Source organism: Aulonocara sp. 'chitande type north' Nkhata Bay, linkage group LG17 (assembly GCF_057382095.1).
Source record: "Aulonocara sp. 'chitande type north' Nkhata Bay isolate Kocher_YH1m ecotype deep benthic linkage group LG17, A_spYH_male_GT1.1, whole genome shotgun sequence".
Taxonomy (NCBI): Eukaryota; Metazoa; Chordata; class Actinopteri; order Cichliformes; family Cichlidae; genus Aulonocara; species Aulonocara sp. 'chitande type north' Nkhata Bay.
The window spans coordinates 26,148,595-26,175,369 of NC_141360.1; the positions used below are offsets into that span (position 1 = coordinate 26,148,595).

The 26,775-nt window shown below is 40.8% G+C and overlaps 1 protein-coding gene across 14 annotated transcripts in view; it reads right to left on the bottom strand.

The window, feature by feature from the left end:
* Positions 1-256: 256 nt before the first annotated feature.
* Positions 257-26,775, bottom strand: part of ppp1r12a (protein phosphatase 1, regulatory subunit 12A) — a 62,193-nt gene continuing 35,674 nt past the window's right edge. Inside the window, exons 4-28 of one of the 14 annotated variants that reach the window (XM_086268207.1) lie at positions 25,561-25,720; positions 24,821-24,965; positions 24,676-24,750; positions 24,441-24,532; positions 23,946-24,103; positions 23,628-23,743; positions 22,377-22,484; positions 21,003-21,227; positions 20,743-20,834; positions 20,355-20,468; positions 19,414-19,566; positions 18,519-18,683; positions 17,815-17,949; positions 16,124-16,214; positions 14,966-15,145; positions 14,677-14,845; positions 13,702-13,826; positions 13,491-13,556; positions 11,685-11,701; positions 11,481-11,598; positions 9,645-9,749; positions 9,514-9,561; positions 8,489-8,539; positions 6,986-7,269; positions 257-2,256 (exon numbers count right to left, since the gene is read on the bottom strand). In XM_086268207.1, the coding sequence (XP_086124333.1) occupies positions 7,132-7,269; positions 8,489-8,539; positions 9,514-9,561; positions 9,645-9,749; positions 11,481-11,598; positions 11,685-11,701; positions 13,491-13,556; positions 13,702-13,826; positions 14,677-14,845; positions 14,966-15,145; positions 16,124-16,214; positions 17,815-17,949; positions 18,519-18,683; positions 19,414-19,566; positions 20,355-20,468; positions 20,743-20,834; positions 21,003-21,227; positions 22,377-22,484; positions 23,628-23,743; positions 23,946-24,103; positions 24,441-24,532; positions 24,676-24,750; positions 24,821-24,965; positions 25,561-25,720 (2,846 nt within the window). In that variant the 3' untranslated portion in view covers positions 257-2,256; positions 6,986-7,131. Of the gene's footprint in view, positions 2,257-6,985; positions 7,270-8,488; positions 8,540-9,513; positions 9,562-9,644; positions 9,750-11,480; positions 11,599-11,684; positions 11,702-13,490; positions 13,557-13,701; positions 13,827-14,676; positions 14,846-14,965; positions 15,146-16,123; positions 16,215-17,814; positions 17,950-18,518; positions 18,684-19,413; positions 19,567-20,354; positions 20,469-20,742; positions 20,835-21,002; positions 21,228-22,376; positions 22,485-23,627; positions 23,747-23,945; positions 24,104-24,440; positions 24,533-24,675; positions 24,751-24,820; positions 24,966-25,560; positions 25,721-26,775 lie in introns of all 14 variants that reach the window. The other 13 variants (XM_086268206.1, XM_086268209.1, XM_086268205.1 and 10 more) reach the window with 13 other exon arrangements.

Consider the following 26,775-nt stretch of genomic DNA (forward strand, 5'->3'; position numbering starts at 1 on the left):
TTTACCAGTCCCACCGTTGGCTAAAAACCAGGCAATTGAAACCATAAAGTACTCATTTTGTTAAGAGTGACAAAAACAGACAATTACAAATGAGCAAATTTATAAGCTACAACCTCTGTAGCTTATGAACAGAAACACTGTAAATAAAAGGGTGTCCCATCTGCTGAAACACCTTTAAAATGAAGAAAAGAGAGAGAGAGAGAGAAAAAAAAAAAAAAAAAAAAAAAAACACCACGGGAAAATAAAGAGACGTGGGAACTTTACAATGTACAAGTTTATTTTTAATGAACTCTTCAGTGGTTGGTAGTCACAGCACAACTTGCATGTATTAAGCCACACACCTATTTTACAAGATGATGGGAGAAAAAAAAAAAAGAAAAAATCAAAAAACCCCAAAACAAAACAAAAGAAAAAAAAAAGTTGATGGTCAGTCCATCTGCAGTGACTTTGTCTTAAATTCTTTGACTAAAATATCCTTAAAAGGCCACTGAAATGCATAAAATGTTCTCAGATGAATGGAATATTTGATGGTGGCAATTTTGCTTCAACCTGACATCAAGACTCCTCACATGGCATTGACAGTGCATGTAGACATTGTAGAAAGGACTGGGTTAGCAATACCTAAGATACTTTTTTTTCCTTTTTTAAGTGACAACACCTTGGCTATAATACTAGAGCTTAAAAAAAAAAAAAAATGGAAACAAAATTAACAGCACTCTTCCAAGAAACTGAATACAAAGAAAGTGAAATGTAGTGAAGCGATTATTTCTCTTTTTTTTTTCTTTTTTTTCAACTTTTACAATTGTGCGAACACTTATTTTAAAACCGGAAAACAAAAGCACTGAACACTGCCAGCCGTCCCGTGAACAAGAGAGGCTCTACTGTATTGTATCCAATGTCTTTAGTCTATAAAGGAAAAAAAATAATTATAATAATAATAATAATAATAATAATAATAATTAAAACACACCTGTTTGTCCTCTGGAATTTTTAATAGTAACAGACGGGAACCATAAATGCATGCCATGTGCTGGTCTCAAACAAATACATACAGGTATATACAGCATCACTCAGTACCTGCTAAAACAAAGTGAGAAATACAGAGTATAAACTGACTACACTACAAACCTAAAAAAAAAAAAAAAAAAAAAAAAAGGGAGGGGAGGGGAGGGGGAGAAGGTGAGCGATGGGAGTGGTGGAAGAGTGAAAAATCCTACTTGTGATGGACTCGTCATCATTAAAGCATTTAAAAAAAGAAAATGAAAAAAATGCATATTGCACATACAGTGAAAGCTTAAATTCCACCAGGTCCGCCTCATGTCGCTAAAGCGAGAATCCAAAATTTCCCTCTTGGAGGAAGACACGCAGAGGTACAAAAAAAGAAAAAAAAAAAAAAAATTTTGGAGGGGGTGGGAGAACTGTGTGTGCATTAGTGATCTGTGGGTGGAAAGGGGAGAAGGGGGGTGGTAAATAAAGAAAAAAAAATGATGGGGCCACAAGGAGCTGATATTAGGCAGAAGTGGCACTTTGAGGGTTTCGAGGGGAAGTGGAGGGACTGCACAGCACACAACACGTACACGGGAAGAAATGTTACATCAAATAAGAGATTGTGGCACAAATAAAATCAGGTGGTGGATAATATCTGTTCTTCAGAGATAGCCCGGAGTGGGCGGAGGAGCGAGACAGAAGAGACCGATGCAAGTGTGTTTCTTTTTCTCTTTATGTACAACTAAGGCTTACTGGTTAAATAGTTTTCAGGCTTCCCCGCCCACAATGCTTTTACATGCTGATCTCACACACGCGCACACACACACACACACACACACACCTTCCTTTTGCTCTGTAAACTCAGTGGTTCTATCAGGACAGCAGCCACACAATCTAGTGGGTTCAATTCGAGGAGGTGCATGGGGAGGGGAGGGATGGATGAACATGATGGGTGGATGCTGCAGTGGTGAAGGAGCAAAAGGGCGATTAAGAGTCGGGAGAAAAACAATGGGAGAGGGGAAAAAAACCCAAAAAAAAACCCAAAAAAAAAAAAAAAAAAAAAAAAAAAAAGGGAGTCTTGCCTCCGATGTCTGTTGCAATTAATATCTAAATGTGCAATTCCATTAGTCACTGCCATGGGGGACTAGGGGGGTGCAGAAGATGGGGCGGGTGGGGTCTGTTCTACTTGGAAAGCTTGCTAATGACTCGAATGAGCGCTCCGTTCTCGTCCTTTAGTCTCTGGTTGTCTGCTTTCAAGTCTGGGAGCATCTGAAAGGTGATAAAGGGAAACAGGAGCGAGAGAGTGAGAGAGAGAGCGAGAGAGAGCGAGAGAGAGAGAGACAAGGCTTAGACAAGTCTCGCCACGTAAACAGGTTAAAAACCAGCCACGGCGCTTTTTTTTTTTTTTTTTTTTTTTTAAACAAACTGTTAACTGCAGACTGTGTAAAGCAATCTCAGGAGTCACACACAGCATCTAACTTTTGGCTGTCCGACTTTGATTAAAGAGGTAAAAACAAAACCCAACATCTTTGTTCCAAGTCAAAAGTAAAAGCGGGCACACAACAGGCCAAAGATTCTGGGAAAGCCATGCAGAATCTAAGTGGCTGCTGCAGGCAGCCTCAAAAATACACACAGCAGAGGGGAAAAAAGTCACATCTGATCAAGTGCAAATCTGTTAAAATGTTTAACGTTAATGTTCCTGACTTAAGGCCATTATACACATGCTCATCGTCTGCAGAAAATTATTCCCTAGCTCAGAATCATGCAGACTTGTTGCCAAATGCAGTGATCTGATTGGTCAGATCTGTTTAAAAATTGCAGTCTGTGTGAACGGCTGCATTAAGAACACGCGAGTCGAAAAACACTCTTTAAACGCACAGATTCCAGCTGATCTCGCCTTCAAAGCTGTCTACTTGTGCACCTCTGCCTCATCTCCAGCACGGCAGCCAGTTTAAGACCGCTTCATGAAGATCCTGTTCTGACAACGTACGCCTCAGATTTTATTGAGATTTTTACCCCAAAGTAGTGCAGACAGAAAACACTGATTTCTGTCTCAAACTTTCACAGAGAGGATCATCACTGGCAGTTAAAGCTGCTGGGGCTTCTTGCATCGACTGAAGATGCTACTTCTTTGTGACACTGTCTAACTTTTAATATGGGTTCTTACTGTAGCATAGAGCTGGGCGATAGAACGATAACGATATGTATCGCGATATAACTTTTACTCGATAGAGAAATTAAGCTATCGCGATAGACTTCGCCGCTCTTGTCCTCAAAAAAAAAAGGTCAGCCAATCCAAATTAAGTAGCGCAGAGCCGAACCAATCACAGCCGCAGCGTCACGTCGCGTGACTTGTTACGTACAGCACAAGTGCCAAGCCACACGTGTGTTTGTTTGGGAAGCAGCCAGCGGGTAATAGTGATGGGATTTCCGGCTCTTTTTAGAGAACCGGCTCTTTCGGTTCGGCTCACTAAAAAGAGCCGGCTCTTTCGGCTCCGAACCGGCTCTTCAGGTTGTTTTGTTGCTTTAATTTATTTATTATTAACAATAATATAAAATTATGCACAAAAGGAATTACTAATGTAAAAAAAAGTGGTTTTATTTATATATGTTTATATATAAATATATGCGGTGGCCCCTAGAGACAAAACACGTACAAACTCCAAAACACATTTCTAGCATGAACTGAACTTCCAAAGCAGAGCTACTAGATCACTTAAATTACAATTGAAAGCATGTGTGTATTGTTTGTGTATTTATACACAGGCACTCATATATATTCAAATAATTTTAAAAAAAGTTCATTTACCTGTTACTACCACACACCAAATCCGGTCGTTGGTACTTGCTGGCTTGTGTAGCCACAAGATAACAAAAGCTCAACACTGCGCCTAGCATCCTGGAGCAATTCTGTTGTCTTTTGTACGTGTTTTGAGTTTTTATGTGCTTCAGAGTTCGTACGTGATTTGAAGTTTGTATGTGCTTTGTCTCTAGGGGCCACCGTAAATATACTTTTATTTATTCACTCCACATAAAATGTAATAAATAAATCATATAATACAAAAATCAACTATTTACATTTCAACTTTTAACTATTTAAATTTTCAGCTTTTTCCTTTTACAAATTTAAAGTGAAAACAACACTGCAAACCACAACACAATTAAATATAAATTATAATATTAAAACAAAAAGAACATGCATATTCTCTGTCATATGGGCCTGCATGAATAAACTTTCTGAATCCTTTATCATCTGCAACGTAAAATAGTTGTGGATGATTACTATACCTTTCTAATGTGACGTTGTTCTCCCTGGCTCTCTTTCTCTGTCTCTGGCTCTGTTCCTGTGCTAGTGAGTGTAACTACCGCCCCTCCCCCCTCTGCCCAGCGTAAAGCACAAGGCTCGCGTGCAGAGTGAAGCGAAAAAAAGTGCGAGAGAGAGAGAGGGTGAGAGAAAGAAAAAAAAACAAACACGTGACGGCTCGCGATAAGGAGCCGGCTCGCGTCGTTCACGTCAAAGAACCGGCTCTAAGAGCCATTTCGTTCGCGAACGACCCATCACTAGCGGGTAATGGAGCCAGCGCGTAATGGAGGAAATGAGTGTGCCGACTAGAAAAATCAACCGAGCGTGACCGAAGAGAAAACAGATGATGGTTGCAATGCCGGAGAGATTGTCGAACGGAAGAGCCATAGAAGTTCCGTAGTGTGAAGGTATTTCAGCTATTTCAAGTCTGACAAAAAACAGAGTAGCGTGCACTGTAAATTGTGCCGAAAGCAAGTCTGGAAATACAATAAACTGGTGCATGCGTCACACTGTGCGCCACGTTATTGTTTCGGTGAAATGAATTTCTACAATACTGTTAATTCTACTCTGCAGTGTTTAAATGCTTACATATACACACAGTTACTGTCCGTCCACACATACGACTCGGGTCTGCTTCTGTGCCCCAGCTTTGTTTACTTTTTCCCACCGAGGCTTCTAGACTTCTGATTGGCCAACATTTCTGCACGGTTAGGAATCTAGCTCCACCTGCTGCTTTGGCATGTTCATAGCAGCGTTTTCCTTCATTTCTGCCTTTATGTGTGGACGGGATTCTTTTTAAAACGAAAACGGAAAATCTCCGTTTTCAAAAATACCCGTGTACGTGTGGACGTAGCCTCAGTCTCTGACTGGAAGCGCTAATTCGTCATTCGGCTTTTGTCAGACTAAAGTAACTGTTAAAACTGTTTGAAAAGCTCAGCTATACAACAAGGAGAGATTGAGAATTTCCTTTTAGTTCTCAGTTTATTTGATATTGACAAAAGTTAGTCAGTTTTGTCTGTTCTTCTGTAAAACAAACTAAGATTTATTTTTAGAATTAATATTTTGTTTCTAAGTGGAATTGACAATTTAGTAGTCTGTTTCGTTTGTTCTATTTTGAAACTTAAACGCTTTAGTGGCTGCCTTGTGTAGTTTGCAATATTTGCCTTTATCTATCTGAAAAAGTCTCATGTTCCTTAAGTACATCTACCCTGTTGAACTTATTATGGGAAATAAATATTTAAATAAAAACAAGCTGCTGATTATTTCACATTTTACTTATGAGCAACGGCACATTTAAATCTTACAAATATAGTTATTTGGCTTATATCGTGATAGTTATCGTTATCGCCTGAAATGAAAAAAACATATCGTGATATGAAAAAATCTCATATCGCCCAGCTCTACTGTAGCATGCTGGCAAACAGCCTGAACTGTGGAACGTGTCATCGCGTGCTAATCTTCCAACACCGCTCACTCAGCTTGGTGGCCTGGCTCTTTTTTTTTTAACTCTTCTTCAAAATGCAATGCAACTTCCACATTGCCACGAACACACACACGCAAGTGGTCAGAATGAGATTTTTAGAGAGCGATCTAAAAAGCAGCTGCTCCACAAGCGGTGCAGGGCTGCACAACGAGATGACCCTGAAGAGGAGGATGTGCCAAATTTAAATCAGGTAAAGTTTTAAATTTGCAACAGGCAGAGATGCAAAACTTTGTGATCACAACTCAAATTTGAGAGTTTAACTTAACTAAAGCCAGATTATGCATCAGTTTCCTCTTCTTTATGACATCTACTGAACTTCAGAACACATTCTTTTAAACATGTGCATATTAATGCATTACAGGCAGCAACACAGAGCTGAATGAGCTGTAGTAAGTAAGCCAGACTTTCTCTTGCCCCATAATTGATAAAATCCTGGAACTGGCTGTCAGATGTAAAGTTTAAATATCTCCCATAAAAGCACAATAAAGACTTGAAAAGTTCCTATTTGGACAGCAGCATGCTTTCAATATGATTAGCTTATTAAATAAATGACTTAAAAATATTCGTACAAGGGCGTAAGACATGTTCTACAGTGTTTAGAGGAGACTGCCCCAGAGACCTGCTTGATTTCATATAAGGACTGACTGCTTGTTTAACTCATGACACTGAACACACTATATTGTGTACAAGTCCAAGGTAAAACCATACGTGTATGCATTAATCTTAAATATTTGTTGATGTCATTTGGTAAACTCAACAGAAAAGGAGGGGAGGATAAGGTGGGTTTGGTCTCTGAAGGTTTGGGTCCAAAGAGTTGATGCCATAGGAAGCCACTTCATGCAAAGAAGCCAAAACAAGCCAAACAGAACTACTGAGCTCCCCCTGAAGTAATTACCACAAGTAGAAACTTCAAAGAGGACACTTTCCTTCACAGTACAGTCAGACCTGTCAACCCGCAAACACTTACCTGAGCTTTGCTTTATTCCGTTATCATTCAGATGTTATTTGAAATATTTAGGATAATGTTTTAATGCGTTTTAGAGGTGTGGAAACCACCTGACAGGCGTGTACTGCAAAAGGATAGTGTCCTGCTGTGAAAACCAAAGAAAGACACCCTCCCCACTCTGAAAACAAAAAGCTCTGGGGAGGCAGAGGGGGGCAGAAAGAGTTGTTTTTCAAAACCAGTGATTGCTGGACGGCTGGACACCTGCCTGTCTATGGGTGCGGGGCAGAGCACGAATGGAGCATGAGAAGAATGGGGTTGCAAGGGGGGAGGGGACAAGGAGGAGAAGAAGAAGCAGAAGAGGAAAAAGAGAGAAGAAGAAGCAGGAGATGGTGGTGGACAGACGGACGTGGCTTAGAGGTCGACGGTGGGCAGCTGGCTGCAGGCCGACTGCGAGAGTTTTGCCACCACACGGGCCAGGGCCCGGTTCTCAGCCTGCAGCCGCTCCTTAACCTGGCGTAGGGCCTGAACCTGCTTTACCTGGGGGAGGTTCTGCAGGAGGGAAAAAAGAAAAGAAAAAACCAAACACAACACAGAAAGAACAAAGAAAGAGGAGGAGGGACGGGGCGAGAGTGGCAGGAGAGGAAACATGTTTGAGGAGACAGAAATCAAGAGAGAAAGGATTAATGAAAGACAGGACAATATAAATTAATAGAGAAGAGGGGCCGAGAGAAGGACAAAGGGGGAAAACAGAAAAGGAAGACTGTTAGAAAATGGGGACAGATTTTGGAAATTGAAGGAATGATTAAGAGGTTCAGCTTGATGCTTGTCGACAGAATGGAAAAGTGACACTGATAAGATCGGCCAGCTGGCTAAGCCCTAAAAATAAACACTTTGTTATCACAGTGATGGAGAACACATGCTTGCTACGGTTTAATAGATTTCCTCTTTTCTTAGCTAAAAAACATTTTCCCAAAAAGAAATACTTAATTAATCATCCTTAAATGTTAACAGTGGACAAATATTACAGCAGCTGACCTCAGATGTGCCCTGAAGAGCAGAAGGTGAGATTAGCAGGTGTACAAATGGAGACAGAGGTGGTTAACTGTGCCGGTCCAAATATAAAAACCTAAACACAACTGTGCCTAAGATTAATATATATTTTTAATTATTCATTTAATATGCCAAGAGTGAGGTGTTTTAGTATGAGCGAGACTAAGAAGCTACACAAAGAGGGATGCACTGTGACTAATGTTTAAAGTAACAGCTAACAGTCTAGTTTGACTTTGATATTTTCCCTGTTTTATTTCCAGGGATACAAAAAAAAAAAAAATCTTATGCAAAAATAAAAAATAGAAATAAAAAAAAAGTATCCTATTTCAAAGTCTGTCATCATTTATCATCCCTATATATGATAAACAAAGCTGGTGACTCCAAGTTACTCTTTTTTTTTTTTTTTTTTTTTAATTACCTGCCGTATATTCAAGAAAGAATTGTCAATTTCGATTCATGACTTCTATTAGCTTACAGTGGTTCTCAAAGGCTTCACCAAAGAGTCCTCTGACACATTTGGTAATGTTTAGCTACTTGTCAAGTGATGCTAAGTCTAAACTAGTTAAAAGAGTAAGATTACCTCCCCTGTGTGAGGGGTACCTGGACCCAAATACTCTGAGCGGCAAGTGTAGCAGTGTTACTGTCTGTCAAAATTATCTGATTAGGTATATAATATGCCATTTACAATTTTTTAATTCAGTATGTGTGTGCTGGGTACCTTAAGTTCCTCCTCCATCTCAGAAATCTTCCTTTCTAGAGCTCTTCTTTCCTGTTGGGTGGAGGAAAGCAGATTAAATCTGAACCACGACACAAAATAAACACTCCAGTGCAGGCATGGAAGGAGAGGTGTAGGAGATGGTCGGGATGTAGTGGTGACAAGGCACGCTTGAACACAAGCTTATCTAGTGAGGCATCTGCAAGCGGCAGCCAGTTCAAACTTATACATTCAATTCATTTAAAGCCGTCTAAAGACTGGAATGAGTCGAGAAACAGGGATGAAGATGTTTAGAGGTTGTGTTTGATGGTTATAGCTAATGAAATGATTCATGGGCAAGGATGTCAAATGTCTTTAAACCCAAAAGACAATCCTATAATGTAAAAGGCGACAAGGAAAGAATGACTTGTATGATGACAAAATGTTGCTTAGATTAAAGCATGGGCTTAAAAATAATGGATGATGTGGCTACAGGAGCTGCAGCTGAAGATGCCAAAGCCATTACAGAAAGGGTGAAAACACACATGCACACGTTTTTATATAACAGCAATTTAACAGCCTGCAATTATTCAACTTTCTACAGAAACTGAGGTAATTTCACACACTTTCACACACTGGAAAAACAAAAATAAGCAGTCTTGAGAAGTGGTGACCACACGCTGCCTCTGAGGTTCAATAAACAGGTGAATAAAGAAGGTTGCAGTGTTCTGGGTGGCGTGGAAGGAGGGCGGGCTTCCCTTTGACCCTCAGCTACGTGAGAGACGACAGCCAGCAGCAAAGAGGAGACTAACACAAAAACTCAGGGTAAGATCATACCACCACCCAGATGATATTGGGGCCTGCTTGTTACCTTCAGACATAAACCCATTGGGGCAGTGTTACTGGGATGTTTAACCAAAGTAACTGAAATAAACTATATTTAGTCTGAGACACACAAGTTATACATGTTTTTAGTAAATGTGTTAATTTAAAATAAAATAAAAAAGGGACATTTGCAACAGAAGTGGGTTATTACACTAGCTCATTACCCTTTTCTCCATCTCAAGCTGTGATCGGTCAGCGTAGCGTTCCTGCCTCTGCAATGGGAAACAAAACTGTGTCAGAAACCTTTACAATCCCATCAGGATGTTTAGCCATCCCATGAAGTGCTTCTCTATACCTGTGTGGCCTTCTCTAGTTGTAACTTCAAGTCTGCCAGCTCCAGGTCTGTGTCACGTAACTGAGCCTTCAACTTCTCGTTGTCAGCTAATGTTTGCTCGTAGAGCTGAAGAGAGGACCAATCAGATCCAACAGTCAGAAAGTGCAGCAGTCAAACTATTTATAATCAAAGATTTGTTGAGACTGGCCTACCCACTGAGAAATGGGGCACATACATAAGCTTTGGTTTGCATTTTTAGCTTGTTTTTCTGTTTAGTTTTAAGCTTTTAAAAAAAGTTTTTGTTTACAAAACCAAACCTCAGAGACGCGCAGACATCCCAGACTCAAATATGCACAAAGACCCTGCTAAAGCTCACTGTGTTAAAAATATTCCTTTGTGTTTCCAAAGCAAAAACCTGTGTTACATTTATTTTTATCCTTGTTTAGTCAGTTAACTAAAATGCATTTTTACATAATTCATTTTACTTTTAATTAGAATAAATTTGGGCTTGAGGCAAGGTTTTATTACTCTACCATCTGCCGGTTTAGGCAATTACAAATTTTTGACACTGTTGACCACCACATCCTCCTTGAAAAGCTTAAACACTGGGTTGGTGTATCTGGAACTGCCTTAGAGTGATTCTCCTCATATCTACATCACCGATATTTTTCTGTGGTGGTCTCCGATTTTAGGTCATCCTCAACCTCCCTCACTTGTGGTGTCCCTCAGGGTTCGGTTTTGGGGCCTTTATTGTTCTTAATACATCTTCTTCCCAGCATATAATGGGCTCTTTTGAGGACATTCCTTATCACCGTTATGCTGATGATATTCCGTTGTACATCTCTTTTAAACCCCAGGATTTATCTAAGCTTTAGCTTCTGAATGACTGCTTAGATTCCATCAAATGTTGGAACATTGGTAAAACTGAAGTCCGCATATGCACTCCGGACATATTTTTATCCCAGATAGTGAAAGCCTTGGTCCTCTCTCAGTGTATCTTAAATCCTCTATCGGGAATTTAGGTATCACTTTTGACTCAAGTCTTACATTGGATGGGCATGTGAAATCTCTGGTTCTGTCTTGTTTTTATAATTTAAGAAATGTGGCTAAGTTAAGCCCCATTTTATCTCGCTGTGAACTGGAGATTGCTATACATGCATTTATTTCCTCATGTTTGGACTATTGTAACTCGTTGTTTATGTGTCTAAGCAAAGGTTCTCTGGATCGTCTGCAGGTTGTGCAAAATGCTGCAGCTAGGCTGTTGACAAAATGCGCCAAGTATTCAGTACACTGGCTTCCTGTTGAATTTAGAGTACATTTTAAGATCCTGGTCTTGACATCCAAAGCCTTGCATAGACCGGCACCATCCTACATCTCTGATCTACTACAGCCCTATGCCCCTAGCAGGTCCCTGAGGTTATCTGATCAGGGCTTACTTGCTATAAAACAGACTGAGAACTAAGGGTGAAAGAGCTTTTGCCACTGTGGCCCCGAGACTCTGGAACGCTCTCCCTCATAAATTAAGAACCCTGGACTCTGCAGTTGTTTTTAAAAAAAACAACTCAAAACTCACCTTTTTAAAACTGTTTTTGGTTAATTTTTTGCCTGTTTTATATTGTCCGTTTTACTTTTTTTAGTATTTGTCATCTCATGTGCAGCACTTTGTGATTCTGTCTAGAAAGGTGCTATAGATATTTTTTTATTATTTATTTAACAGTACTGTGCTAAAGTCTTAAGATTATTATTATTACTATTAGGCCTCACTCCTTGGAAGCAAAATGTAAAGAAATGAAGGATGTCTCAAGACTTTTGTACAATACTTTGTTTACGAGTTTGAGTTCTTTTGAAAATAAATACCTTCTTGTAGTCAGTGGCGTCATCTTTATCCAGTCGGCTAGAATACGGCCTTCGACTTTCACCGTAGCTACGGGTAAAAAGAGTGTCATTACGCTCTAAGGATGAAGTGCTCTCATTCCTGCAACAGTAATGACAGGCATTTGTTTAAAACACAAACACACAAACACAAAAAAGGAACATAACATGTTGGAGGGGAAAACCTACCTGAACAATCGGTCACTCTGTAAGAAAGAAAAACAAAACAAAAAGTTAGAAAGCAGTTTATTCTGCCATATGATGTTTTCAGTCGCTACACTTGGAAAAAATGCTAAAATACTAGAAGATTCAACTCTGATAGAGGGTTTCAAAAGAAAAGAAGAAAAAGAAAAACGAAAACACTAAACAGTAGGATGGAACCAGTTATTTAGACTACAGCACCCGACTTTCACTCCCAGCTGCTCTGCATGCACATACAGACACAGTAACAACTAACAGCTGACAGGCCAGCTACAGCCTTGAGGTGCCTGCACTGTGCCTCTAGGTCTGCTGTGCTTGTGTAGTGCCACAGCCATGAGAATGGAGCCAGACATCAGATGGGAAGGTCAGGTTGAGGGGTTGGTCTTCCAGCTATTTTAAAAATTGCAGTCTCCTTCTGGAGGCAGAGAGAGTGTGGTGACACAACAATGCTACACTCTGGGTTTTCCTGAGTGTGCTTCTGGTGGTGGTGGTGGTGTGAGATAAAAGCTGTAGAGCTAGCTCAACATTATTCAAGGAGCAACTGGAGAAAGACTTTGCAGCTAGCTCAGCTAGCTCTGGCCTTTCTGTTGAGAAGGCATCCTGCTATTTTGGGGAAAAGCTTGGTCACAAGTCTGTCACAGTTTCCTTCAGCTGCTTTCAATTTTCCAAGGACACTTCATGCATTGGTTTGTTTAATTGAAGAGGTACTTAACTTTGAAGACAGACTCTGGAATCAAATTGGCTGTTTTTTGTTTTTAAATGATGTCTTTAGCATCTTATCTACTGATTAGGAATCAACCAAGCATTTTGTTTCAGTACCAACATTTATCAGGATGACCTTAGATGAGCTTAAACTTAAAAAATATTTGCAAACTCAGCTCAAAAATACATTTTTATGCCTGTAATCAAGAGAGACGAGCTGGAATGAAAGAGTTTTTCCTGTACATTTCTGGATAAGGGCTCCTTTCCGATTTGGTCCACCCTGTTTACTGTCCTAAAGGAAGTGATGGTAAATAGCTGTTGTCTCTCTCTCTCATCCCCAGGATCTCTGTACTCAAAGGAAAACTGTGTGTTCTCCATTATGCTTCAAAAGACACTCCCATCCAAACAGGAAGTGCACCCAGCCAACAATATTTTCACAAAGCTGCCCTCTCTGTGGCTTCTAAAGACAGTATGAATGCACTGGATTCCACTGCTTTTTTATGTTTATGTCACCAGAAACCTTTAGGAAAATTCTTACATGTTATTTCTTGTTCGTTTTAAGCTGAAATTCTGACTTCATTTGTGGAGGGGGGGGGAGAGAGAAAAAAAAAAAAAAAAAAAAGGGCTCAAATTTAAACTTGGGAAACCTCAGCATGTCATTTAAGTGTGTGTTCTGCCTATAAAAGACCTGCATTTCCTTCCTTTTGTGCTTCTACATGTTTTAAAAGCCCACTGATCTGTTGCCGAGTGAGCCTTTGGTTTGCAAGGTCACCCTCATACACCAGACAATCACCGGAAGGTGGAAAGGGGGAGGACAATAAGAAATTCAAAGGCAGGAGTCCAAAAAAAGAAAAAGAAAAGATAAGCGGTAGGAGAGGAAATCATAGCTGTACAGCACAGAGTAATGAATATCAAAGACTAGTCCACTTCCTTGGCCTTAACTACATGAGATGAGGCGAGGAAGGACCAGAATAGTAAATAAATGCAAAAGATGAAATAGACGTCACGGGATACAAGGAGAAGAGGGATGGAGGCTGGAGGGCTTCTCCTTTAGTCAGTTTAATCTACTTTCTCTCCTATGACCCGAGTTACCTGTGGCTCTCCCTTGGCGTTGCCCTCCTCCGAGTCCGACTGTTGATCGGGGTCATTTTCATCACCCTGGAATTTAAAAAGATATGAAGGTTAGGTGCTGCTTTGGGCCATCCAAATGATCAAAGAAACGTGCACTTCACAAAGAGTGCGATGACCACTTCAAAAACTGAGCTCTAAAGAGAAAGCTTTGCACAGTGTGCAAATCTCTTACATCCTGACTCCAGAAGGACACCCCAGTGGAACGTCTCTTTTCGCGGGGCCGCCTGCGATCCCGTATGGAGCGGGGCTGAGACTTGTCCTCTCCCTCCTTTTCCTCCTCCTTCTTGTCTGCTTCTGCTTTCATTGAGAAGAAAGTCAACAATTATCGGACAGATGATGATTGTGTCACATAAAGAAACCTAGAGAATTACATCCATGGAGGATTTCATCTCTTCTCTTGCAAACATATTAAAAAAAATAAATAAATAAATAACCGGATGCATGTTTTTGAACTGTGTGCATCTGTGTGTGAAAACATGCCCTAGCCTGCATACAAAACAAGGACTTTAATGCTGTGAGGTGAAACTGTTACCCTGCCACCCTGCAAGTTTGCAGTCTTCTCTTATTTTGAAAGCTCAGTCCTTAATCAGCTAGCTCTGGCCTTTCTGTTGAGAAGGCATCCTGCTATTTTGGGGAAAAGCTTGGTCACAAGTCTGTCACAGTTTCCTTCAGCTGCTTTCAATTTTCCAAGGACACTTCATGCATTGGTTTGTTTAATTGAAGAGGTACTTAATTTAAAAGACAACCCAAACCCCTCCTGTGTCAATGGTCTAAATCAACATTTGGCATATGGCCCATGTGAAAACAGTGGAGACAGTTACAGCGGCAGGCACGTACGGGCTGTGCCTATATGGCTTTATGTGAGAGCACACCTCACCAAAGATGGCACAGTTTTAAACAGGAGGGATTAGCAATCCCCTTGAGGCAACATTAATAAACATCCATTTGCCCAGTTTACTACAGAGCAATTCAAATCTGACAGAGTGCAATGACTGTTTAAGATCTGAAGACATGTGTAGTGCTGCCACACACATACAGCCATGCTTTTATGTGCATTCAGTTTAAATTTGAAGACTTTTCCTCATCAAACACAACCACAACTTAAAAAAACTTCTCAATACCTGTATCGGGTATGAAAAACACTCACCCTTTTCTGTATCTCTGGAGGAACGGCTATAGGAGGAGGTTATCCCCGTCAGACTGTTAGGCCTGTTGAGGGAGCTAGAACTGGAGGAAGTGGTGCTAGAGTAGGAAGGGGTGGAGGCAGTGCTGACTGAGGAAATGGTGGAGGTGGAAGAAGATGAAGGCCTTGACCGCTGGGAGAGAGGAGGGTAAGATGAAGAGGTCAGGCTAGCTATAATATTTAAATTATTATTATAAAATATTGTGTCGTTTCAGTAATACATTATAACAATATAAACATTTAAAATATGTACCTCATCGTAGGTGCGGTACTTGTATCGGTAATCATCGTCCTTCGTCTCAGTCTCCTTCTTCTCCTCTTGCTTTTCCTTGTCCTGCTTCTCTTTCTCCTCCTTCTCCTCCTCCCGAGTCTTTGTGGTACGACTCCTGCCGATTGTTTTCTCAGCCTCTTGTAAATCAGTCAGAGTCACACCCTGAAAGAAGGAAAGTCTTTTTTAAATTTCTTTCTTGGATGATTTTTAAAAATTAAGTCTTATATTTGCAGATTCTATACATGCTGCAAAATTGGTAATTAATTAGTTCAAAAAAACAAAAAACTGGTCGACTGATCCAAGCAAAGTTTTCTTTTTAAAACAGGGACAAAGCTCACATTCTGTAAAATGAGCTCTTGGTACAAGAGCTGCCCTGTGTACACAAACAAAAAATAAAAGTCTGGGCTGTCTCAACAAGAATAACAAGTCTTATTTGAACAGTCTGTGGCCATAGAAATACAATACAAACCAGGAACATGCAGAGGTCATCATTTGTTAACAGTTTGTTTTGATGTGGGAATCCACCTTTATTTGGCTTATTAGCCGTTTGAGCAGTAGTGACTATTCTGATCATGTTAAAGCAGGTTTCCTACAACTGAAGACTCAGACCAACATTTAAGAACAAAAACTGATGGGGATTTAAAAAAAAAAAAAAAAAGGTCAGATTAGAGATATAAGTTATGTTTTTGTGGTTTGGTTGAGGCTCTAGTTGTAGGTTAAATTAAACATGTTCCTATGAATACCAAATTCCCATTTTATTTACCCTTCCTACAGATAACATTATAAAAGAATGGTTTAAAGGCAGCATGTTATACTCATTTACTGGGTCTTAGTGCAGTTATATCACTGCATTTTTGCTCCCTTCCCCCTGCTGGTAAACCAACTTTCTTCTGGTTGGCTAGCCCTTGTAAGCACAAGGCTAGAACAGCAGGTGGGTTGAGTTCACAAACAGAGCTTTTTGAGATGGCCATATTAGGATATCTGCTCTTACTGACATCATACAGAGCCAAGGAGTAGTAAAAACACAGTTGAGCCTGACATTTTGGCTCACAGGGTTAAGGGTCATTAAAAGGAACATACACCTTTGCAAACATAAGAGATGAGGACTCAGCATATTTAAGGTGATGTGGTTTAACTAACCTGGGTGGACCTCCTTGACTGTCGAGCCTGTCTGGAGCGAGCTTTCCTCTGAGACTCCGACTCCTCATCTCGCTTTGGAGTCAAGTATGACCTGAAAGAGACACAAGCAAAATACACAAACACAGACACACAGAGGTTAAATATTTAGAGGAAGTAAAAAAAAAAAAAAAGAAAGAAAAAAAGAAGAAAGAAAAAAAAACCCCTCCTGAATGGGGAAGTTAATCTACTTAAATATGCTTCGTACTTGCCCTCATGATATTGAGCTTTACCATTCATTAAAGAAACAGGGGTTACTAAATAGGCTCTCTAATCAGCAGAAATTGCATCCAAATGTACAGATTTGCTGATAAAGTATTAACACACCTGCTCACACAAATACATGGGGCATTTACAGGTGTAAACAAGACTTTAGCAGTGTTTTATTTCCACCTTAAAACAAGCTTGCAATGGAAATGCGGTTAAACTACATGTAAAGAGCCAGGCGTTGCTTTCATCTGACGTGTTTTCAGCTCTTATTTAGACTACACTGGACTAAATCATCATGCATGTGACACAGGTCAACCTGTTAATGTGATCCTGCTAACCTTCAAAGACACAGTCACATCACAAAATCTAAATATAAAGATGGAGGTAAGACTGTCACTGTGCGCTGGGAAGTCCTAGAGTGAAGTGTTAAAGACAATTTAATACTTTGTATCAACTTAAAGTAGCAGGTTCTCTTTTTACTATGGGCTTGTTCAGTGTCAAGACTGGAACCCATTAATCCTCCTTACACATCCGTTTACCTCCACAATATTGCTGTGCTTGTGTTTTTACCTAATGGTACATTTCTTTTCTCTGGTAGTTTATTAAAAATGTTAATATTAACTGAGGAAGCAGTCAGCTGCAGTGTAGCTTGGCTGGAGTAAAGGACATCCATGCTTCACTTTCACAGGGGAAATTAAAAACAGCTATTGTAAAAATCACTGCTGTCTGCTAGATATATATTTGTAATATAGCAACAAAGAACAGATATGAGAAAGAGAGGGAAAAAAAAATCTTGGTCATTTTCCCTCTAAGCCAGGATTTTTAAAATAATGTCCTCCTCGTGTGTTATATTTGTAAAATGAGATAAACCTTTAGGTTTAAACGTTCCGGTACGCGAGCTTCATGCCCAAAAGGCAACACAATTTGGGAAATAAAACAGTAATCGCTCGTCTCAGGCTGAAACACGCTTCTATTGGCCACACAAAAGTATGAACTCATTCAGCCCAGAATGGGGTCTTGGCCTTGAGGAAAATGTGCTTCTTCTGCCCACGTTCCTTATAAGGAGAAGTCGCTGGAGCAGTTCAGGCTCTGAAGCAGCCCGGCCCCACTCCCACCGTGACAGGTGGCTTATTTCAGCGTTGCTACAGGAGGACATGCACTGGACCCCCACTCAAACATACACATGCAAGCACAAGCTCTCTGCTTTCTCACTCCCTCCCCAGAATGTCTGCACAGAGTCTAAGAGTGAACACAAACCTACAGAAATGGAAGTGATGGTATCTTTTCTTCATGAAATAAGTCTATGGAAATGCTGAAAGTCTCCTTACATTTAAACAGCACCATAAATTTGGTGGACAGATGTGATTGCGATAAAAAAAATTCACAAAGTTTAAAGAGCTAATAAAAACTAATGAAATCGATGTTTGAGTAGGTGTTTGGTTTACCTGCGTCTTTCGGTGCCAGTGCCAGTGGTAGTGGTGGTAGACGTGGTGGTCGTAGTAGAGCCAGTGTTTATAGTGGGGACGACAGCAGCCGACTCCTTCTCCTTCTCCCTCTCTGCACTCTCCTCTGACCAGTACCTGTTTATACACACATTTTAAACAGATTCCCTTTCAGCTGCTGTAATACAAATGCAACAATCCTAAGCCTGTATATACAATTCAGGGCCAATTACTATACATTTTCTTGCCTGCCAGATGATCGTGTCAGACCGTTTGTTATAAAACCACTTCGAGAGTTAGCTCACCATCTTTTTTTTAAGCACTACTCTCTGGCTTTTGGTATCCACCACTTATGCTGCTGAATTTTAACAAAATAAACAAAACCTAGTAACATGATAAAGTGTTTAAATTTCCACTACAGTAATAATACAGAAAATAAAGAGAATAAAGGCAAACTGTTCAAACTTTGAGGAACTTCTGGAAATTGGTAAATTTATCATCATGGACATGGCTATCAACTAAATTAGAAGACAAACTATTATACAAATATAATACATGAATATGTGGTGAAACTGACCAGTATTACCGCTGCCTTCTAGCTTGTCTAAAGAAAGAGTGCATGACCTCAAATGATAACTGTATAGATTCATTCATTCATTCATTCAGCTGCAGCTGAATTTCTCAACCTGAAAAGAAATAAATTGTACCTGCTGGTGAGACTGGTGGAGCCAGTGCGAGTGGAGGAGGAGCCCAGGCTTGAGTACAGGCCACGATGGCCCGTGGGCGAGGTAACAGATGAGGAGGTGGAGGTGGTCGTGGCGGAGGAAGTGGTCGAGGAGCCCAAGTCCTCGTGTCGTCTGCCGAATGAGCCGCTGTGGAATAAAGAATCATCGGCAAGATGGAATGAGATGCAAGTAGAGCTGTTTGATTGTGGCCAATCGTGGTTTCCACTTTTACTTTAATAGTTAGGATGGAAGACATGAGTTTATCAATTTTGGTTTTTTTCCTTTTTCATTGCACTGTATAACAACTAGTGTCCAACTAGTTTACTACACTGCATTGATGGTGAAGGCACATTAGGTGGGAGCAGTGATTGTTGTTAAGAAGGGACAGATGATGTCTCACCATGGCATTTTTAGTTGCAGTGATGGCGCTACATCCAAACAAATTTTTGTTTTATATGACTTCTATGTTTCTATTTAATTAAATAAATAAAATCCCCTCTTACACGAGTGTTTTTAAACAGTTCCTGGGACATTCACACTTCATATGAATGTCTGGAGAAACTTCAGTGACCATTTACATACACGCGGGATGCCACTGATCCCAACAACAAACAGTTACTCACTTGAAGATGCTAATACGTTCTTCTCCTTGTACTGGAGTAATGCACAACTATAGGGTGGTAAATGTAGTCGATTACCATTAATCATGTTTTAAACCACAATTCTAACTGTACTGAAAGTTGTAACCAGCAGATAAATAAAAAGCCTTCCAACATTTAATATAACAGGGAACCCAAAACACAAGGTGGTCACTCCAGCCGAGCAGAGATGCAGAAAGTGAGAGAGGACAGGTGGTGCCTCGGTGAGGCTGGTGTACCTGCGGTAAATGCTGTAAGACGGGTAGTGGGAGGTGGGTGGCTGCCAAGGTTTAGTATTACAGGTGTTAGGGTCCAAGTTGGAGGTTGACGAAGACTTGGCTGGCACGTCCCGCGTGCTGCCGCTCCGCCCTAGCGCTAGCGTATGGGAAGTGCTAGCGTGTTGGCAGGCAAGTGGGCGAGAGAGGCATGTTAGCGGTGAAGGCGCACACATACAGACATATATACGCAGAGAACAAAGAAACATACATATTTAAGACTCTAAAGCTTTGACACACTGTTTGTGCATTCATCTCATTTGGGAGAAGGATGATACTTTGCTGTATTTAAAGAGTTAAAGAAGGATGAGATACATCTAAAATCATCCAATTGTTGGGAGATCTTCACCATTTCCCCCCTTTTCAGAATTAGATTTGAGGATGTCTTGGTTGGAAACATCGAAACTCAGAAACGCAAGAAACAACAAGTTCCAAAGCAGCTTTTACAACTTGAAACTTGAGTTCATTAGTGGCTCACAGCCAGCATTTCTCCCATACGATATAAATGCAGCACAAGTCCATGTCCAAGTTCTGTGCCACAAACAACCCTGAGAATTTCTTATTTAATTGATTGATTAGATTGTTTGAGGCTTGTAAAATATCTCAGTGGCACAGCAACCTGACAGGACAAGTAGAGTCATGCAAAAGACTCTTTGGCGGTGACAGAGAGGCGCTGGGCTCATTTGCATGGCTTTCAGAGCAGCTGCTGCAAATGCAAGCATGTACATACACATCTCTGATGACATCACTAAAAGCAAATTTCCCTTCAGGTGACTGATAAATTCACTATTGATGATCTACACAGTTAATTTGGTTTCAAAGCTATGAAAGGCACCCGTATGATGGACACGACGAGATTGGGGTGGAAAGTTGTGGCAGAGGTTTGTACTACAGCCGAGGCTAACCTGCGCTGGTAGCTGGGGGTTCGGATGGTGGAGGCACTTCCTTCACTGTTCTTCAGGTCGTCATCCCAGCGTCGCCGGGTGTAGGAGCCGCTACGTATCAGAGCAGTGGAGTCCCTGGGAAACCACAAGCTAGAATCGTACCCCACGTTTCCACAGTAACATGTATACTAAAGGAATAGGTCTCCCATTTTTTAAAATCGTCCTTAATGTGTTTCTTGATTACTAAATCTATCACTGTACATTTAAAAAAAAAAAAAAAAAAAAAAAAAAAAAAAAGCAGCTGCTTAAGGCCACACCATGCACAGCATTGGGGCACCCAGCAGTTAGCAACAGGAGCCACACAATCCAATGCATGTTTGCACAGGGCCACGCGTCTCCAGGGATTCACCTGTTTTCCTTCTCGTCAATGTCCGAAGTACTGGCCAGTCTCCTGGGAATGGTTGGAGCCACATAGGCAAGCCGGGTTCCTTTATCCTTTTCCTGCAGGCAGCACAACAAGCAGGACATAGCTGTAAAGGAGCTGTGTAGTATTGCTACAAGAAAGCTCTGTTACCACAATAAAAAACACAAAACCTTTTAATTAAGAATCATCTACGCAACCCCGCCTACTAAAAAAACCAAACCAAAACTGCTTCAATCCCTTCTGACCTTCTCCTTGTCTTTGTTGTCCAGAGATGTGGAAAGGCGAGGGCTCGAGGCCGAACGCATAACCCCAGTGGTATCCTTCTCCCTCTGTGCCTCCTTGGTGGCAGTGATCTCGGCCAGCGCTCCATAGCTGCCCGTCTTCCTCAAACCCAAACGCCAGGACGCTGGAGACTCATCCTTCCTCTCCTCCTCCACTTTAGTTGAGACCTTTCCAGCAGGCTGAGTGACCTGAGTGAGGAAAGGACAGCAGTCTAATTAAGACCTCGTTGACCATTTAGAAGGACAAAGATGTTTAGAGGTTTTTAGTTATCGTGGTAAGTAACGCAAAAGTCAAACAGGTTAAAAACAAGTCGGATTAATCCATAAGGGCTGCAAATTTTAGATTTTTTTTTATTTCAGGTGGAAACTTTATTATTTTTAAAAACATGTCAGATGTGACACATGACCAGAATGCCTCTTCCTGACTTCATTACTCTGTAAAATACACTCCTGGTTATATGCCATTTTCAAAATATGATGACTTCAATAACTCTTACAGCCTGTGGAGGTTTTGTCTGAAAACAAAGTTTACAAGCAGCAGAAGTTACACAGACGTGAAATGAAAGCATGATCAAGACAGTGCATTTGGTGATTACAAGTGGAAACACCATGCTAGGGGGATAGGTGAAAAGCAGCTATTGGCAGCAATCAATCGCGATTTTGGTTTTTCCACTGCGCGTGGTTTGTCATGCCATGAACGTCCACGGTTAGGTAACCGTTTTCCCCCCATTGCACCACAGAGGAGGGGACAGGTACCAAAACTATTCCTGTTTGTTATTGCTGCACATTTTATCAGCCTGTGTATGAGGGGCAGAGGCTCATACGCTGCAGCACTGTCACCTGTGTAGCTTACTGCACGGACGAGCCCTACTCGATCTTCAGCTGATAATATAACGATGTTTGGAAACTAAACCACAGCTGTTATTTCACCACATTATGTCGGCAACTTTGTTAATTTTGGAAAATTTTAAACAACTTCTTAACAAGAAATCACAATAACTGCCTCTTTGTACTTATTGTGATACTAATTATGTAATCAAAATATGAGGATGAATCCTTAGTGCAGGTAAATTGCTAATTTGCTAGTTAACCTCTGTTTGTTCTGTGGTTTAAATGCATTTCCTACATTTTATTTCTTCACAATAAAAGCATCCTGTTCAATCACCAGTGGAAATTTTTTAATGTGAAGCATGAAATGTTCAGTTTATGCCGTTAAACTAGTGGAAAAACCCTATATCGCCTGGATCAGATCAGAATGGTTAGGGGTGTTTAGTGCTTTATCAGTGCACAGGTGCATGTAGGATTACAGAACAACTCTGGTGCACACCAAGGCCTCACCATAAGTTTTTTGGGCACTAGAGAAATGCCAGTTTTGCGCAAACCTTGACGCCACAATGCAGGACAGCCTGGCTCCGCCACAGGCATGAGGGGAGTAATACATTCAAACTAAAGCCAACCAAGACAAGAGCCCAGGGTGAGAATGATGCAGAGAGAGAATGACAGAGGGAGGGAGGGCATGGAGGAACAGAGAGGTTGAGACAGAATAAGAGAAGCAGCAGCAAAAGAAACACACTTTATGAGCAAAGACAGGCATTTTAAAGCCTAGTCACACCACACAATGCTCACTGACATTAATGTTCTCAAAATAAGTGACAGATGCAAACACTGGAATTTGGACTTTGCTAACTTATTAGACAGAGGACATTGTGGTTTGAGTGAGAATCAGGCTTCAAATAAGGACAGGAACAAGAAGTTTATCTCAAGAGAAGAAGCAGAAAAAAGAAACCAAAAAGGCTCTAGATGGGTGTCTGGTGGTGAGACAACCTCCCTTTTTTTCAGGTTCATTCAAGGGCTAAAGTCAGGTTTGGAGGTGGCATCACATATCACAGACTTGGGTGCCTCAAATTTAAATTTTAAGAACGTCCCCTACATGTGCAACATGTTTGTTTCACACTTCGATCTTGCTTCCTTATCGTTTGCTTGCTTGTGTTTTTACAACTTTTGCTTTTCTGTTCTAATTTTTTTAACCTAGAACAAAGAACATGAAGCACTAATGACAAAAAAAAACAAACAAACAAAGTTTATGATTACATTAAATATTTTTGTAAACACCAAATATTATATTTCACAATATTTTAAATGCGTTCAATTAAATCAAAGAGGAAAACCTGCCCTTGGGGAAACTCAGAGGGTTCACTTTAGAAAAAATGCTTGGCATTATTCTGCCAGCAGAGGGCAGCAGTTTCAAAAGTGGAACATGACTGTAATTCAAGGCCTAGTTTTACTTTTACCACCCAAATGCATTTGTCTGTACACTTTGCTCCAACCTTTAGAACAACCTACAACTATACTGCAGAATTTTCCAACCGTCCCTATCCTGTTGCCATGTTTGTTAAAAGCTACTTACATTTATGTTCTCATTCAAGCCAGACAGAGTTATTAATTTATATTACTCATTAATTTAAACTATAGAACTGTATATGCAAACACCTGACTGCAAAATCAGGTTTTTGTTGCAAAGGGAGAATAAGTAATCCCCATCCCCTTTCTCCAGACAGGGCAGGACGGCAAAGAGTTCCCCGGTCGTACCTTTTTAACTGGTGAAGTGGGGGTCGTCACCTGGTTAGTTGGGCTAGTTGGAGAAGACACCGTGACGCTGGTTGGTGTTGTGCTGTTGCTCACTGCTGCTGAGGGCTTGCTCTTTTCTGCTGAGGTTCCCCAAAAAAAAAAAAAAAAAAAAAAGCAGACGAGAATAGTCACAATATGGTTTCTTGACATATTCTTGACATGCAGAATAAGTATAAAAGGCCCAGAAATTACAGAATAAAATTGGTACTTCATAATTAAAGTTTTGGCTCAAGACTTGAGCCAAAACACCACAAGTCTAACATAAAAATCATACAGTACCTGCTTCAGTCTCTGATTCTGAATCTTCTTCCTCCTCTTCTTCACTAGAGCAGCTTGATTCATCCTTCTTACCCTCCTCTTCTTCGTCCACTTTCTCTGGCTCTAAGGTCTCGATGCGAGGAGCGCTCTTCTCGGGCTCCAGAAGCAGCGTTTCTTTGCTAAAAAACACAAATGTAACACTGTTAGTATAGTACTGCAGCATCAGTAGAGAGTAGGGCTCACAGATAAGCAACGTGAACTAGATTTTTAGAGTTTTGAGTTTGGTAAACTGAAGACATTTTCCTTCACCCCTTGGCTTTAGACAGTTTGACTTTCTGGCCAATTGCAGGAAGAATAAGACACTACTCTCATACATGAAAGCAAGAAAGAAAGAAAAAAAAAACTTTAGAGAGAACACTTGACAAAGTGAGATTGTTCTCCTAAAGATATCGTCGTACCTTAGCTTTTTTGATTCAGTTAACCATTTCCATTCATTACTTCTCATTAGAAAGTTACCTCTTGATTGGCTTCAGTGATTGATTGTTGTCCCCAGTGGTGGTTGTTTCAATCAGAGGAGATTTCTTAACATCTTTCTTCTCACTTCTCAGCTGGAATTAAGATGATAACAAGACACTCATGAGTCCAGCACAGGAAATGAAATTATACTATAAAAATTAAGACATGTTTTCCCATCATGAGAAGGTTTCTTGGAATCTTTCAAGAATTTTGTTCAGATGCCAAAGTGACTCACCAGATTTTGTTTCTTCTGTAGTTCTTCTAAGTATCCCAGAACATCTTCATCTGCTACATCAAAAGCAGTCTGACCCTGAAGGGAAACACGTAAGAGTTAAAGACTGCACTTAACCTAATGACTGCTTCTAGTTCTAGTTCCTCACCATTTTATTTATGATGTCCATGTCACATAGATTCTCAACCAGTATCCTACAGGCCTCCTCTTTGCCCCAGTGTGCTGCTGCATGTAGAGGAGTCCAGCCATCATAGTCCTTAATATTTACATCATACCCTGCTTGGATTAAAAGCCTACAAGGAAGACACAGGGAGGGTGAATGTGTGGAGTGAATGACTGATTTCATTCTGTAAACTGATTTTTCAAAGTGTTGCTAGGCTTCGAGCTCTGTTGTGCGTCAGTATTGTAACCCCAGGTCACTTTTATGAGATACAGATTCCCCGAAAAAACAGAGACGTAATCTGAAAATCTTAGTCATCCCTTAGCAAAGCTCGGTGAGGCTAGCAAATATTTCAGCCAATAAATCTGCCACGACGGGGGAAACATTTGGATCTCTGTCCCGTGTACGGTAGTTGTGCTAAACATCAGAGATCTTAGAGCTATCTATGGCAGCAGAGTGTGCTGGCTGGCTTCCCAGACCAGATGGACAGGCCGTTGCGGTTTCTATCCTTGAGCAGTGCAACTGTATTAACAACCCACAGTGACAATGTCAGAACGAGGCAAGATGACAAGATGCAGAGACCGAGATACGTCTTGTATTACCGATGAGGCTAGGCATCACCACCGTCTTTACTATAAATAGTGTTCAAATAAAGTAACATACAGGAGACACTTTATGTACCAAAGTGTGCTCCAACTGTTTTACCGTCTCTGAGGGCTACTGCTTACTTTAAAACCTCGACGTATCCCTTCGCGGCGGCTACATGGAGCGCCGTTCCTCCAGATTTCGTATGCCGCACGTCTTGGATCTGGCCGCTGTTGAGCCACTGCCGGGCATCCCTCAGCATGATGCGCTCCTCCTCTTTCCGGGCTGCCTCGATATCAACCCCTGGAGAAATGGAGAAGCATGATAGTGTACAGACAGACACCCAGGGATTACCTGCTACTTAGGAACAAGCTGCCCGCTGCAGCAATGAACCTAGAGAGAGAACAAGACCCAATTAGATCAAGATATTTATGACTTCTACTTGTTTACATCCAGAGTAAGGTATGCAAATGTTTGGAACAGGTTGCATTAGTGACCTATTCATATTCTGTTGGAGGGGACGGGACCATTAGTAATAGCAGCTGTCTCTCTCGCAAGCTGCGCAGAATGCAAATGTTGAATATTTGTTCAATTCCGCGCCCCTTAATAGGGATAATGTAGCCAGTGTAATTCACAATAGCAAATACTGTGCGTCAAAGGGACCACAGCTGTGTAGCAAAGGTGCAGCTTTCACATTTCTCAGATTAGCCTACTCTAACTGATGAACATAAGCGACAAATATCAGCTGAAAAAGTTAAGGTATGAAGTCCGCCCGGTTGCTTTTATATTGAAAACATTTTAGAACAATATAGAAACAAATGTACCTATGCAGACACTTAAATCTCTTGTATTGGTTTGTCCTTTTGAGGACCTAATGTAATATCTGAATGGCTTGGCCTGAATGAACTTTTCACCAAGTTTGCCAGCACTGCTCTAGATTACAGCCAAGACAAAACAAAATATTTCAGCTCTGATGAATGAGATGAATTTTTAGGTATTTTCAAACTGCACTTTTATCAAGCCAGGCACTGTTGCATTTCATTGTTAGAAACTTTCTATGGAGGGAACTAGACACAACATGGTTCTGCCATGCTCTGGTGTCAGCCATTTCATCTGCTCTAGGGAACAGCATTGTGCCAATAATCTGTCAATGTAACAATACAACGGCGGCTGCGAACACTCCAGCCGGTAAGTGGCTCAATATGTTGAAGCTATATGCTGCATGCAGAGCAGCCTGTATTGACACGCCTGTACTGTCTTGATGACACCTGGTTGGAGTGCAAGACTGTCTGAAATGCTCTGCTGCACGATCTGAGAGAGATAAGTACAATGAACTGTATAAACAATGATCCAAAAAA